Raw genomic sequence first — 13201 nt, forward strand, 5'->3', positions numbered from 1 at the left:
CCAGGAAGGACTACCATGACCATGAAGCCTTGCACGGGCACCTGTGTGTGCATGCATGACTGAGCATGTGATGTGCGCGTACATGCCGATTTTTTTTCCCACAAATCAGTTTTGTCTTCATCTTCCCGACTATACTGTACATATATTATTTCTACTTTATATAGGCTGTGTATTTATCCTATCATTCCTGCTGTTACTATATGTTAGTGTTATTTTCGGTTTTATGTGTTATTTGGTATGATTTGTTAGGTTTTTTTTGGGTCTGAGAACGGTCAAAAATTTTTCCCATATAAATTAATGGTAATTGCTTCTTCGCTTCACGCCATTTCGGCACGAAAGGTTTCGAAGGAACGCTGTACCTTAGTGGAGGAAATACGGGACAAACCAATTTAGCCCAATATTCGGGGATGTCCCGGCAAATACAGGACAGTTGGCAACCCTATGTTCAACAGTGCGTGACAGGGAATGAGGAAAGGTGCAGCTGACTCATATCATTTCCTCATGGCCCGGTAGCACATGCTTTGCAGCCCGATACCGGTCCGCGGCCCGGTGGTTGGGGACCGCTGCCCTTGAGCAATTGGTTTATTATAGATTAAGATCGTACTCCTTTGTTGCATAAAAGAATTTATAATTAACTGTTGCTTCTTCCAATCTGTGTGTATAGCCATATTCTGGAAAGTACACACCAGTTTTAGTTATCAGACATGTAGCGGCTAGTACAGAAAGAGGAAGTTCTATGGTTGAATTTTTGAGGTTAAAAATTAGAGACAAGTCTATACTAAGATCTGTGGCCAGGAATTGAAAAGAGATGTGAACCCTTGCCAAGGCGAAGGACCCTGAAGGAGTACCTGCTAAGGCTCTGAAAACCTGTGCCAACCAACACACCAAATGTGTTCAAAGACATATTCAATCTTTCATTGATGGAGTTCCCACCTGCTTCAAAAGAGCAACAATTCTACCAGTGCCAAAGAAGAGCAGGTGAGCTGCCTCCCAGGAAATAGACTTGGAACTTTGTTTTTTCTCCTCCATTTATGCTGCCTGACTGATTGATTTCCTCTGGCATTTTCAGCACCCACACGCCTCATTCTCTCCCCTCTTTAGTTACACCTTGGTCTATTTTGTAATTCTGACATTTTACTGTTGAAAATTCTAGCATTAACATATTTAACTCCTTTTCCTTATCCACAAAAAGGTCTTGATCTGTGGGATATTTCTTTCCAGTATAACAAGGGGGTTAGATTTCCCTAGATTAAAGTGCTAGGGTTCTTTATGACTATTAAATGTAACAATCTTTTATTAAGTTTACTATGCTGGCATGGAAATAGTATGGAGGTTACCCCTGATCAGAAGCTCAACCTGGGTATCCTGCAGCAATGGACTCGCTTCCTGCCTCCTCAAAGTCTTTCTAATCTTTTAACAGACAGAGAGTGTGATGGAAATAGAAACATAGAAAACCTACAGCACAATACAGGCCCTTCGGCCCACAATGCTGTGCCAAACATGTACTTATTTTAGAAATTACCCATAGCCCTCTATTTTTCTAAGCTCCATATACCTATCCAGGAGTCTCTTAAAAGGCCCTATTGTATCCACCTCCACCACCATCACTGGCAGCCCATTCCACGCACTCACCACTCTCTGCATAAAAAAAATTACCCCTGACATCTCCTCTGTACCTACTTCCAAGCACCTTAAAACTGTACCCTCTCATGTTAGCCATTTCAGCCCTGCAAAAAAAAGTCTCTGACTTTCCACACGATCGATGCCTCTCATCATCTTATACACCTCTATCAGGTCGCCTCTCATCATTTTATACACCTCTATCAGGTCACCTATCATCCTCTGCCGCTCCAAGGAGAAAAGGCCAAGTTCACTCAACCTGTTCTCATAAAATGCTCCCCAATCCAGGCAACATCTTTGTAAATCTCCTCTGCACCCTTTCTATGTTTTCCACATCCTTCCTGTAGTGAGGCGACCAGAACTGAGCACAGTACTCCAAGTGAAGTCTGACCAGGGTCCTATATAGCTGCAACATTACCTCTCGGCTCTTAAACTCAATCCCACGATTGATGAAGGCCAACGCACCGTATGCCTTGTTAACCATAGAGTCAACCTGCGTAGCAATTTTGAGTGTCCGATGGACTAGGACCTCAAGATCCCTCTGATCCCCCACACTGCCAAGAGTCTTACCATTAGTACTATATTCTGCCATCATATTTGACCTACAAAATGAACCACCTCACACTTACCTGGGTTGAAGTCCATCTGCTACTTCTCAGCCCAGTTTTGCATCTGATCAATGCCCTGCTGTAACCTCTGATAGCCCTCCACACTATCCACAACATCCCCAAACTTTGTGTCATCAGCAAATTTACTAACCCACCCCTCCAATTCCTCATCCAGGCCATTTTATAAAAATCACGAAGGAGTCTGAGATCGCTGAGGCACACCACTAGTCACCATCCTCCATGCAGAATATCACCCGTCTACAACCACTTTTTGCCTTCTGTGGGCAAAACAATTCTGGATCCACATAGCAAGGTCCCCTTGGATCCCATGCCTCCTTACTTTCTCAATAAGCCTTGCATGGGGTACCTTATCAAATGCCTTGCTAAAATCCATATACACTACATCTACTGCTCTTCCTTCACCCATGTGTTTAGTCACATCCTCAAAAAATTCAATCAGGCCCTTAAGGCACAACCTGCCTTTGACAAAGCCACGCTGACTATTCCTAATCGTATTATGCCTCTCCAAATGTTTATAAATCCTGCCTCTCAGGATCTTGTCCATCAACTTACTAGCTACTGAGGTAAGACTCTCTGGTCTATAATTTCCTGGGCTACCTCTACCCCCTTTCTTGAGTAAGGGAACAACATCTGCAACCCTCCAATCCTCTGGAACCTCTCCCGTCCCTATTGATGCAAAGATCATCGCCAGAGGCTCAGCAATCTCCTCCCTCGCCTCCCACAGTAGTCTGGGAAATGATCTCGTCCTGTCCCGGAGACTTATCCCACTTGATGCTTTCCAAAAGTTTCAGTACGTCCTCTTTCTTACTGTCTATATGCTCAAGCTTTTCAGTCTGCTGTAAGTCATCCCTACAATTGCCAAGGTCCTTTTCTGTAGTAAATACTGAAGCAAAGTATTCACTAAGTACCTCCACTACCTCCTCTGGTTCCATACACACTTTTCCACTGTCACACTTGATTGGTCCTATTCTCTCACGTCTTATCCTCTTGCTCGTCACATACTTGTAGAATGCCTTGGGATTTTCTTTAATTCTGCTCAAGGCCTTCTCATGGCCCCTTCTGGCTCTCCTAATTTCATTCTTAAGCTCCTTTGTGTCATCTTCCTGTATGGTCCTCTCTTATCAATCCAGTGAGTGGATGTACTCTTCTTTTTCAATCCGTATAACTACTCTAATCCGGTCAGGTTTGGTGGTTTAGGTACTTCCTCAGGACTGGTGGTAGGTCCAGTTGATGACATGCAGGCTGCTTATTACTCTGAGGTATTTTCGAATAGTCAGTCTGGTTAATTGGATCTAGGCTGAGCTAGTCATAGTCATACTTTATTGATCTCAGGGGAAATTGGTTTTCGTTACAGTTCCACCATAAATAATAAATAGTAATAAAACCATAAATAGTTAAATAGTAATATGTAAATTGTGCCAGGAAATAAATCCAGGACCAGCCTATTGACTCAGGGTGTCTGACCCTCCAAGGGAGGAGTTGTAAAGTTTGATGGCCACAGGCAGGAATGACTTCCTATGACGCTCAGTGCTGCATCTCAGTGGAATGAGTCTCTGGCTGAATGTACTCCTGTGCCCACCCAGTACATTATGTAGTGGATGGGAGACATTGTCCAAGATGGCATGCAACTTGGACAGCATCCTCTTTTCAGACACCACCATCAGGGAGTCCAGTTCCATCCCCACATCACTGGCCTTACGAATGAGTTTGTTGAATCTGTTGGTGTCTGCTACCCTCAGCCCGCTGCCCCAGCACACAACAGCAAACATGGTGGCACTGGCCACCACAGACTCGTAGAACATCCTCAGCATCATCCAGCAGATGTTAAAGGACCTCAGTCTCCTCAGGAAATAGAGATGGCTCTGACCCTTCTTGTAGACAGCCTCAGTGTTCTTTGACCAGTCCAGTTTATTGTCAATTCGTATCCCCAGGTATTTGTAATCCTCCACCAAGTCCACACTGACCCCCTGGATGGAAACAGGGGTCACCAGTACCTTACCTATGGCTTGGATGAGTGTTTTTGATTTGTCTGAATGAGTACTGCACCACTGACTCTCAAAATCCAGGACGGAGTAGTCTGCCGGATTAGCACCCCATCAATTTTCAACTTCGCCAACTAATATTGTCTGTAACGACTATTACCTGGAACTGGTAACTCCTTGTCGATAAATATCAGGTTGGATGTCTTTAGGACTTTCCCGGAGACGCTTATCGGGCATAATGGTTCAAAGTTTTCAGTGATTTATAAGCGCCATCGATGCTTTCCGTGCACTATTTGGCAGCTGCAGTTCTTATATTACTGCTTTACCGACAGCTTACAGAGTTCGAGGAAGGGCGTTTCCCTCCCTTAATACGTAGCTAGATAATGTGAAACGTGACATAACTCAATATGAAGACACGCCCTTGCCGGGGATCGGAAGTTCGCGTACGTCTGCTTCCTTTGGACCAATCAGGACGGACGTAGACCCAAACCTGAGGGTTTATTGGTTCTTCGACCTCGCAAGATCCCGACTGTCAGGGTGATTTCCAATCCGGAGAGGCGTGACATCCGCGTTCGGGTTTCTTCAGCCATTCAGGGCGAGGTTAGGATCGGATGATAGGTGCTCGCCATCTTTTGTTGTAGCCTCCTGGCTGGATCGGTGACAAGACTTGGGAGCTGGTGTGTGGCCGGTTTGAATCTTTTGGATCTTCACTGAGTATTCTTCTCTGAGCCTGGGTGAGTAAGGTCATTTAAAGAAGTATTGTCTTGTTTATAGGCGCTGCGGCAGACAGGCCTATCTAGGGTCCTGATGGAAGCCAGCGACTGTGAGGTAATTGATGCCTCTTAGACTTTGGTAATTGTACTAGGTACCTGGTCTCTGCTCGTCTCTTCACTTTAATGTCTCGGGCCCGGCTGTGGAGGCTCATCCGCATCTCGTCCCCAGAAAGTCCACCTTCATCCAAAAGAGGCGTGCATCTGTCTCTCTCTACCTGAAAGGGAAAGATCGGCGGCATCGCTGGGGCCTTGAAATTGGTACTCATTCACTGTAAACTCATTGTGCCCGATGAGCGTCTCCGGGAAAGTCCCAAAGAAATCCAACCTGATATTTATTGACAAGGGGTTACCAGTTCCAGGTAATAGTCGTTACAGACAATTAGTTTGTGTATCATCTGTTTGCTTCAATCCCGTGTCCTGAAATCGTGTGCCGCATCTCCATCGTCTCAATTACAATGTGTAACAATGTTCATTGCCCCAAGAAACAGCGGCAAGTGCACGTAAAGCTAAATGTTTTCAAAATATCTGAATTTTGGATATAGCGATTCAGTGAAATGTTGTTTGACAAAATTCTCGTTCCTAACTGGCTAAAAGATGTTGCTGTGCAATATACTTTAATTTTTTTTTCTTTCTTGGCACACTCCCATTCCAGGCACATAAAAGGTAGCCATTTACATCATCCACTTGCATTGCATATGAAAGCTGCTGTGATTTTCCTGAGTTTTATTGATCATAACGAAATAATTACTCCATTTGTAATTGGAATTAACAAAGTGAAATTATTAAATTCTTATGTTTTGTATTAACGCTAGTGGGCGATTTCCTTCAATACAGTTCTCCGATTCGGAATCCTCAATTATATATGTTTTCAATGTGATTCAGCAGAATGCAACTTGTTATATTAAGAATATCCTGTTGTCAAATGTGCCCATGTAAATTTATGACAGGAAAATTTTGTATCTTATATTTTTGTCATTTGCTAGGGGGGAAAGAAAATATACAAAGGATATAATTTTTAGAGATCTCACAGGACTGTGCTGACCATCAGACACTAATTCCATTTTATTTACTCCCACATTCTTGTCATCCCCCTCAGATTCTGCCAGTCATCTTGTACACTAGGTATAATATGCAATGGTCAATTACCCCCCCCCCCCACCCCCAAGCTGCACAACTTTGAGACTTAGGAGGAACCAGAACTTCCTGAAAAATCCATATGGTCGCAGGAAAAATACATATTCCATAAAGATGGCGTTGGATTGGAGCCTGGTCACTGGAGTTGAGGCAGGAGGTCTATTGGCTGCATCCATTCTGCAAAATAAAATTTGGCAAAAGTTTTTAAAAAATTCAAGCATTATTTATTTTATCTGTTAATAGATGTTTTGGAGTTTTCAGTAATATTTTAGTTATTGAACTTGATAAGGAGTATCAGATGTGTTTTGCCTGTACAATAACTAATGCCCTTTATTCCATTATTATTCATTAATTCCATTCAAAAGTAAAACATTTATTTCTGCTTCACCCTGTTTTCATGGTGCTGCTGGCAATTTGATTTGCTGTAACAAAACCCTTTCAGTGGTTTTTGAGATGGCAAGATAGTTAAGTGGTTAGTTTAATGCTATTACAGTGCCAGTGATCTGGGTGCAATGACTGTGTGGGCTTCTGGGTGCTTCGGTTTTCTCCAGCATTCCAAAGACACAGGAATTGGGTTAATTGGTCACATGGGTGTAATAGAGCAGCATGGCGTCATTGAGCTAGAAGGGCCTGTTACAGCTCTATATCTCTAAATAAAATATTGCTTGTAGCATTTGTCTGCCATATTTTTGCAGCATGATTAAGCTTTGATTCAAATATAGCTTGTTAGCTCTGCTATTTCCTTAAAGGATTACCTTATTTCATTGTTAATTTCAGCATAGTTTATTTCACGTGATGGGCCGAAAGGCCTGTTCGTGCTGTACTTTTCTGTAAGTCGATGGGAGTAGGCGGTTTAAATGGCTTGGCATGGACTAGATGGACTGAAGGGCCTGTTTCTGTGCTGTATTCTTCTATGACTCTATGTCTATGGCAGTTGTATATCCATGGGTAACATCTGATCAATGGATTCTTATTCATTGGATATTCTTTTTCAAGAGAGAACATGGATTCTTGTGCTTTGAGTCATCACCGGAAATCTGCAGTTTTTTCTCTCTGGCGTCCTTGTACGGCATACACACCAACCAGTTTAACAAAAGCATAAATAGCTAAAATATTTCCAATGTTTGATCTGACATATTGATAACTGATTAATTGGTGGTATTCTGTATTTGAAAAGACTTGTTGTTTGGTTAGATACATCAGAGAGGTAAGGAGAGAATCCCTGTCAGAGATAAATCCCCTTATTCACAAGGAATAGGGGCATAGACTGTATACGGATAACAAAAAAAAGTGCCGGTATCATTAAAGTCGCTTGCCATAAGACAAAACTATGTAACACGGTCAGCCTCTTCATGAATCTAAGTTACTGTGTTGTAGACATAGTGAATCTGATCTGCTTTCTGACAGTATGTAGATTGACAGTACAGTAGATTCCAGTTAATTGTGCCATTGGTTAATCTGGGTAAATGCTTTTTTGGGGCAACTCTGAAAGAACAAAAACTAATCGAGAAAGTAGCCGGGATTCCCTTTATTTATTTGAGACATTATGCTACTTAGTTGGTACAGGAGACTTGCCGATCAGTTTCTAATTAGCGTCAGTTGCATGCTCTTGTGTGGCCATTAGACACGACAGTACTTGGAGCAAACAGATTTTAAATGGTGTCAGTTGCGTGTGTCTGTGTTCAAAAAGCAGTTATTTTTGTCGCTGATAGCAGCAAGACAATTCAGAACAAGGATGGTGGAGAATATTGGTAACTTGCTTTCATTTGTTTTATGCCCTGTCTGTGCGATGTTCCCCTAAACGAGAACTACACAGACCGGTGATATGAAGACCAAGAAGGGCACCATTTTAGCTGGGACACCGCGGAGGTCCTAGTGCAAGCAAACACAGGCTCGAATTTCTAGAAACGTGTCCTCTTCTGATAACTCTGTAAGCAAACATGTACAAACCCCTCAGAGCACAGCAAACCTCTGCTTGGTGACTATTGAGTCATTTAATAGTAGGGCCCTTGTGTCATCCATAGCAGAATGTACTTCTGAAAGTAATCATAAAAGATGAGTCCAGGGAGGACTCTTGAAAAAAGAGAGGTTCCCAACTATGATATGTTGAACTTTGCTTTATGGTGTTGGTCCATGGCATAAAAAAGGGTTTTGGGAGCCCCGCTTTAAATTTGGTATCATCTGTCCTGTAGGCCTGCAGTTTTCCCCACTGTGACCTTTACTATAAAACAACAAAAGAATAAATAATGGACTTCATTATATAAAGTACCTCCTTTTATGGTGAATTAATTGTAGTCAACTGTGTCAGTAAAATAGCAGCACTCCACTTTTGTACTCCAGTTTCTGGTGTAGAGCTCTTTTTAATCCTTTTGGTACCCATCGATAGTGGTTGGGAAAAGTGTACGGATTATTAAAGATTTTTTTAAAGCAATGATTACTGAAAATGTTGACAAGTTTGACTACGTTCCAAATAATTGAAGAATTGTCTGAGTAGTCCTGATATCTTGTTGCCTCAGATTGCCAGGTTCCATGTGTAAACTTGTTTCCTTTAAAGAACAGCAAATACGAAAGTTATGAGGTCAAATGATATGTTGAAACTTGCTAATGTACATGTGAGTTTAAGATACCTTTTCGTGCTAATGTTTACATGAACATGCACTAAGCAGATTGAAATATTTTTCCAGTTGAGAAGCTAGCCATTTAGTCTGTGTTCCTTTCTTGGTGACCGATTCAGAGTAAGATAGAGGTTGGAAATTAATATCTTACCTATCTTTGGGCTGTGGGAAGATTAGATTTCATTATCCTTAAGAACTAGAATACAGTATATATTAGTATTTTGTCAAATTTTCTGAAGATAATTGATTACTGTAATTTTGATATTTTTTACTTGTTATTATGTTGACTAATTATATTTCCTTCTACTCTGAACAGATTAAAATACAGAAAAGGAAAAATGTTGTCCAGGTTGTTTCGCATGCATGGACTTTTTGTAGCCTCTCATCCTTGGGAGGTGATTGTGGGAACAGTTACAGTCACTATCTGCATGATGTCCATGAATATGTTTACTGGTAATAATCAGATTTGTGGGTGGAATTTTGACTGTCCAAAGATTGAAGAGGTAAGCACATTATTAGAAATAAAGGGATATTTTTACTATGCCTCACTTAAGCAAATTAATGAGTTAGATTTATTTTTGACCAATTTTTAAATTTTCGTACCCTTTTGCCGAGGGTACATTTTATGTGCAATTGAAATAGATTTAAAGCTTGAGGATCATTCTTGGATTCAACTTCAAGGCTCACAAATGAAATTGATTTTGAATTCAGTCATGTTTCCTGAAAAACTGCATTTTGTAGTCTTAAGGAAAATGAATGTAAATTCTTCATGTTTAGTATTACTAAGAGTTTTATAAGTGGAAGGAATAACTTTACTGGGGTAGATCTTCAGAATTTTTGTTTCAACCTATTTTTAATTCGGTTGATCTATTTCAATTCTGTTTTTCATTTGGATGATAGAAATTTGAACTAAAAACAGAATGCTGCAAACTTTCAGTTTAAGCAGCAGTTTTAGAAAGAAATGAAGTCGATTAACATTCTCCAGATCTTTTGTTCTATGTTTTAATTATTCTGCTGCTAGCATCTTTCACATGAGCATTCCCAAATTTTTTTTTTAATTATTCTTCATCAACTCCAGTTGCCTCTTCAACAAAGCTGATGGGACTCTTATTTTCTGCACTTTCACGTAGTCTTACTTCCCATCCAGAACAAAGGCAGGTTATTTTCTACTTGCATTCTACCTCACTACCCTACCCATTCAAGTGATTTTTGCTACCTTCAATGTGATGCCACCACCATCCCCACTTCCATAGAACACTACAGCACAGAAAACAGACCATTCAGCCCTTCTAGTCTGTGCTGAAACTATATTCCGCTAGTCCCATTGACCTGCACCCAGTCCATAACCCTCCAGACCGCTCCCATCCATGTATCTATCCAGTTTATTCTTAAAACGCAAAAGTGAGCCCGCATTTACCTTGTCAGATGGCAGCTCGTTCCACACTCCCACCACTCTGAGTGAAGAAGTTCCCCCTAAACCTTTTCCTTTTCACCCTAAAGCCATGTCCTCTGGTATTTATCTCTCCTAAGTGGAAAGAGCCTACTCGCATTTACACAAAATAATCTGCAGATGCTGGGGTCAAAGCAACACTCACAACACGCTAGAGGAACTCAGCGGGTCGGGCAGCATCGGTGGAAAAGATCAGTCGACGTTTCGGGCCGGAACCCTTCGTCAGCCCGAAACGTCGACTGATCTTTTCCACCGATGCTGCCTGACCTGCTGAGTTCCTCCAGCGTGTGTGAGTGCTACTTGTATTTACTCTGTATATACTCCTCAATTTCGTAAACCTCTATCAAATCCCCCCTCATTCTTCTACACTCCAAGGAATAAAGTCCTAACCTGTTCAATCTTTCCCTGTAACTCAACTCCTGAAGACCCAGCAACATCCTAGTAAATCTTCTCTGCATTCTTTCAATCTTACTGTTATCCTTCCTATAGTTAGGTGACCAGAACTGCACACACTACTCCAAATCTGGCCTCACCAATGTCTTATACAACCTCACCATAACATCCCAACTCCTATACTCAATACTTTGATTTATGAATGCCAGGATGCCAAAAGCGTTCCTTACAACCCTGTCTACCTGTGATGCCTACTTTCAGGGAATTATGTATCTGAACTCCCAGATTCCTTTGTTCCTCCGCACTCCTCAGTCTCCTACCATCTACTGTGTAAGTCCTACCTTGATTTGTCCTTCCAAAATGCAACACCTCACACTTGTCTGCATTAAGTTCCATCTGCCATTTTCTCACCCATTTTTCCAGTTGGTCCAGATCCCTCTGCAAGCTTTGAAAACCTTCCTCGCTGTCCACAATGCCTCCAATCTTAGTGCCATCAGCAAACTTGCTGATCTAATTTACCACATTATCATCTAGATCATTGATATAGACAACAAACAACAATGGTCCCATCACTGATCCCTGAGGCACACCACTAGCCGCAGGCCTCCAGTCTGAGAAGCAATCATCCACTACCACTCTCTGTCTTCTCCCACACAGCCAATTTCGAATCCAGTTTACACCCTCTCCATGGATACCTAGTGTCTGAACCTTCTGAACTAACCTCCCATGTAGGACCTTTTCAAAGGCCTTACTAAAGTCCATGTAGACAACATCCACAGCTACTTTCTTGGTAACCTTCTCAAAAAAACTCTATAAGATTCGTTAAATATGATCTACCATGCACAAAGCTATGCTGACTATCCTTAATCAGCCCTTGGCTGTCCAAATACTTGTATATCCGATCTCTCAGAACACCTTCCAATAATCTACCTACTACTGATGTCAGGCTCACCGGCCTGTAATTACCTGGTTTACTTTTGGAGCCTTTTTTAAACAACGGAACAACATGAGCTACCCTCCAATCCTCCGGCACTGCACCCATGGCTCAGGACATTTTAAACATTTCTGCCAGGGCCCCTGCAATTTCTACACTAATCTCTCTCAAGGTCCAAGGAAATATCATGTCAGGCTCAGGAGATTTACCTACCTTTATTCACTGTAAAGCAGCAAACACCTCCTCCTCTTTAACCTCTATATGTTCCATGACACTACTGCTTGTTTCCCTTCCTTCCATATACGCTATGCCAGTTTCCTGAGTAAATACCGATGCAAAAAAACTGTTTAAGATCTCCCCCATCTTGTGAGGCTCCACACATAGACGACCACTCTGATCTTCTAGGGGACCAATTATGTCCCTTACTATCCTTTTAATATACTTGTAGAAAACCCTTCAGGTTTACCTTCACATTATCTGCCAAAGCAACTTCATGTCTTTTTGCCTTCCTGATTTCCTCCTTTAGTGTTTTCTTACATCTTCTATACTCTTCAAGTACCTCATTTGTTCTTTGTTGCCTATACCTGCTATACACCTCTCTTTTTCTTAACCAGATCGCCAATATCACTTGAAAACCAAGGTTCCCTATGCCTGTTAACTTTGCCTTTAATCCTGGCAGGAACATACAAACTCTGCACTCTCAAAAATTTTGCCTTTGAAGGCCTTCCACTTACTGAACACATCCTTGCCAGAAAACAACTTGTCCTAATCCACTCTTCCTAGATCCTTTTTCATTTCCACAAAATTGGCCCTTCTCCAATTTAGAACCTCAACTCGAGGACCAGACCTATTCTTATCCATAATTAACTTGAAACTAATGACATTATGGTCACTGGACCCAAAATGTTTGCCTACACATACTTCTGACAACTGACCTGCCTGGTTCCCTAATAGGAGATAAAGTATTGCATCCTCTCTTGTAGGTACCTCTATATATTGATTTAGAAAACTTTCCTGAACACATTTGACAAACTCCAATCCATTAGCCCTTTCACAGTGTGGGAGTCCCAGTCCCAGTCAATATGTGAAAAGTTAAAATCCCCTACTATTACAACTTACTGTTTCTTACATCAGTCTGCTATCTCTACAGATTTGCTCCTCCAATTCTCTCTATTAGGCGGTCTATAATACGACCCTATTAGTGTGGTCACACCTTTCCCGTTTCTCAGCTCCATATGGCCTCTGTAGACAAGCCCTCTGGGCTGTCCTGTCTACACACAGCTGTGATATTTTCCCTGACTAGTAATGCCACTCCTCCCCCTTTCATCCCTCCCCCTCTATCACGTCTGAAACAACAGAACCCTGGAACATTAAGCTGCCAGTCATGCCCCTCCTGCAACCAAGTCTCACTAATAACAATGTCGTAATCCCATGTGCCAATCCATGCCCTAAACTCATCTGCCTTACCTACAATGCTCCTTGCATTGAAATAGATGCACCTGAGAACATTTCTATCACGTACAAACCTTTGATTTCTGTCTATACATGCAGACCTCGCATGACCTCTATCCTCCACCACCTCATGATCTGCTCTAACACTCTGGTTCCCCTCCCCCTGCAAATCTAGTTTAACCACCGCTCCCCCCCCCCCCCCCCCGAGCAGCACTAGCA

The 13201-nt window shown here is 41.9% G+C and overlaps 1 protein-coding gene across 1 annotated transcript in view; it reads left to right on the plus strand.

The window, feature by feature from the left end:
• Positions 1-4813: 4813 nt before the first annotated feature.
• hmgcra (3-hydroxy-3-methylglutaryl-CoA reductase a) overlaps positions 4814-13201 on the plus strand; it is a 55330-nt gene continuing 46942 nt past the window's right edge. The window contains exons 1-2 of the mRNA XM_063049264.1: positions 4814-4965; positions 9070-9256. Coding sequence (XP_062905334.1) covers positions 9092-9256 — 165 coding nt within the window. The 5' untranslated portion in view covers positions 4814-4965; positions 9070-9091. The remainder of the gene's footprint in view (positions 4966-9069; positions 9257-13201) is intronic.

The sequence above is a fragment of the Mobula hypostoma genome, chromosome 5 (assembly GCF_963921235.1).
Source record: "Mobula hypostoma chromosome 5, sMobHyp1.1, whole genome shotgun sequence".
In the NCBI taxonomy this organism is placed as follows: Eukaryota; Metazoa; Chordata; class Chondrichthyes; order Myliobatiformes; family Myliobatidae; genus Mobula; species Mobula hypostoma.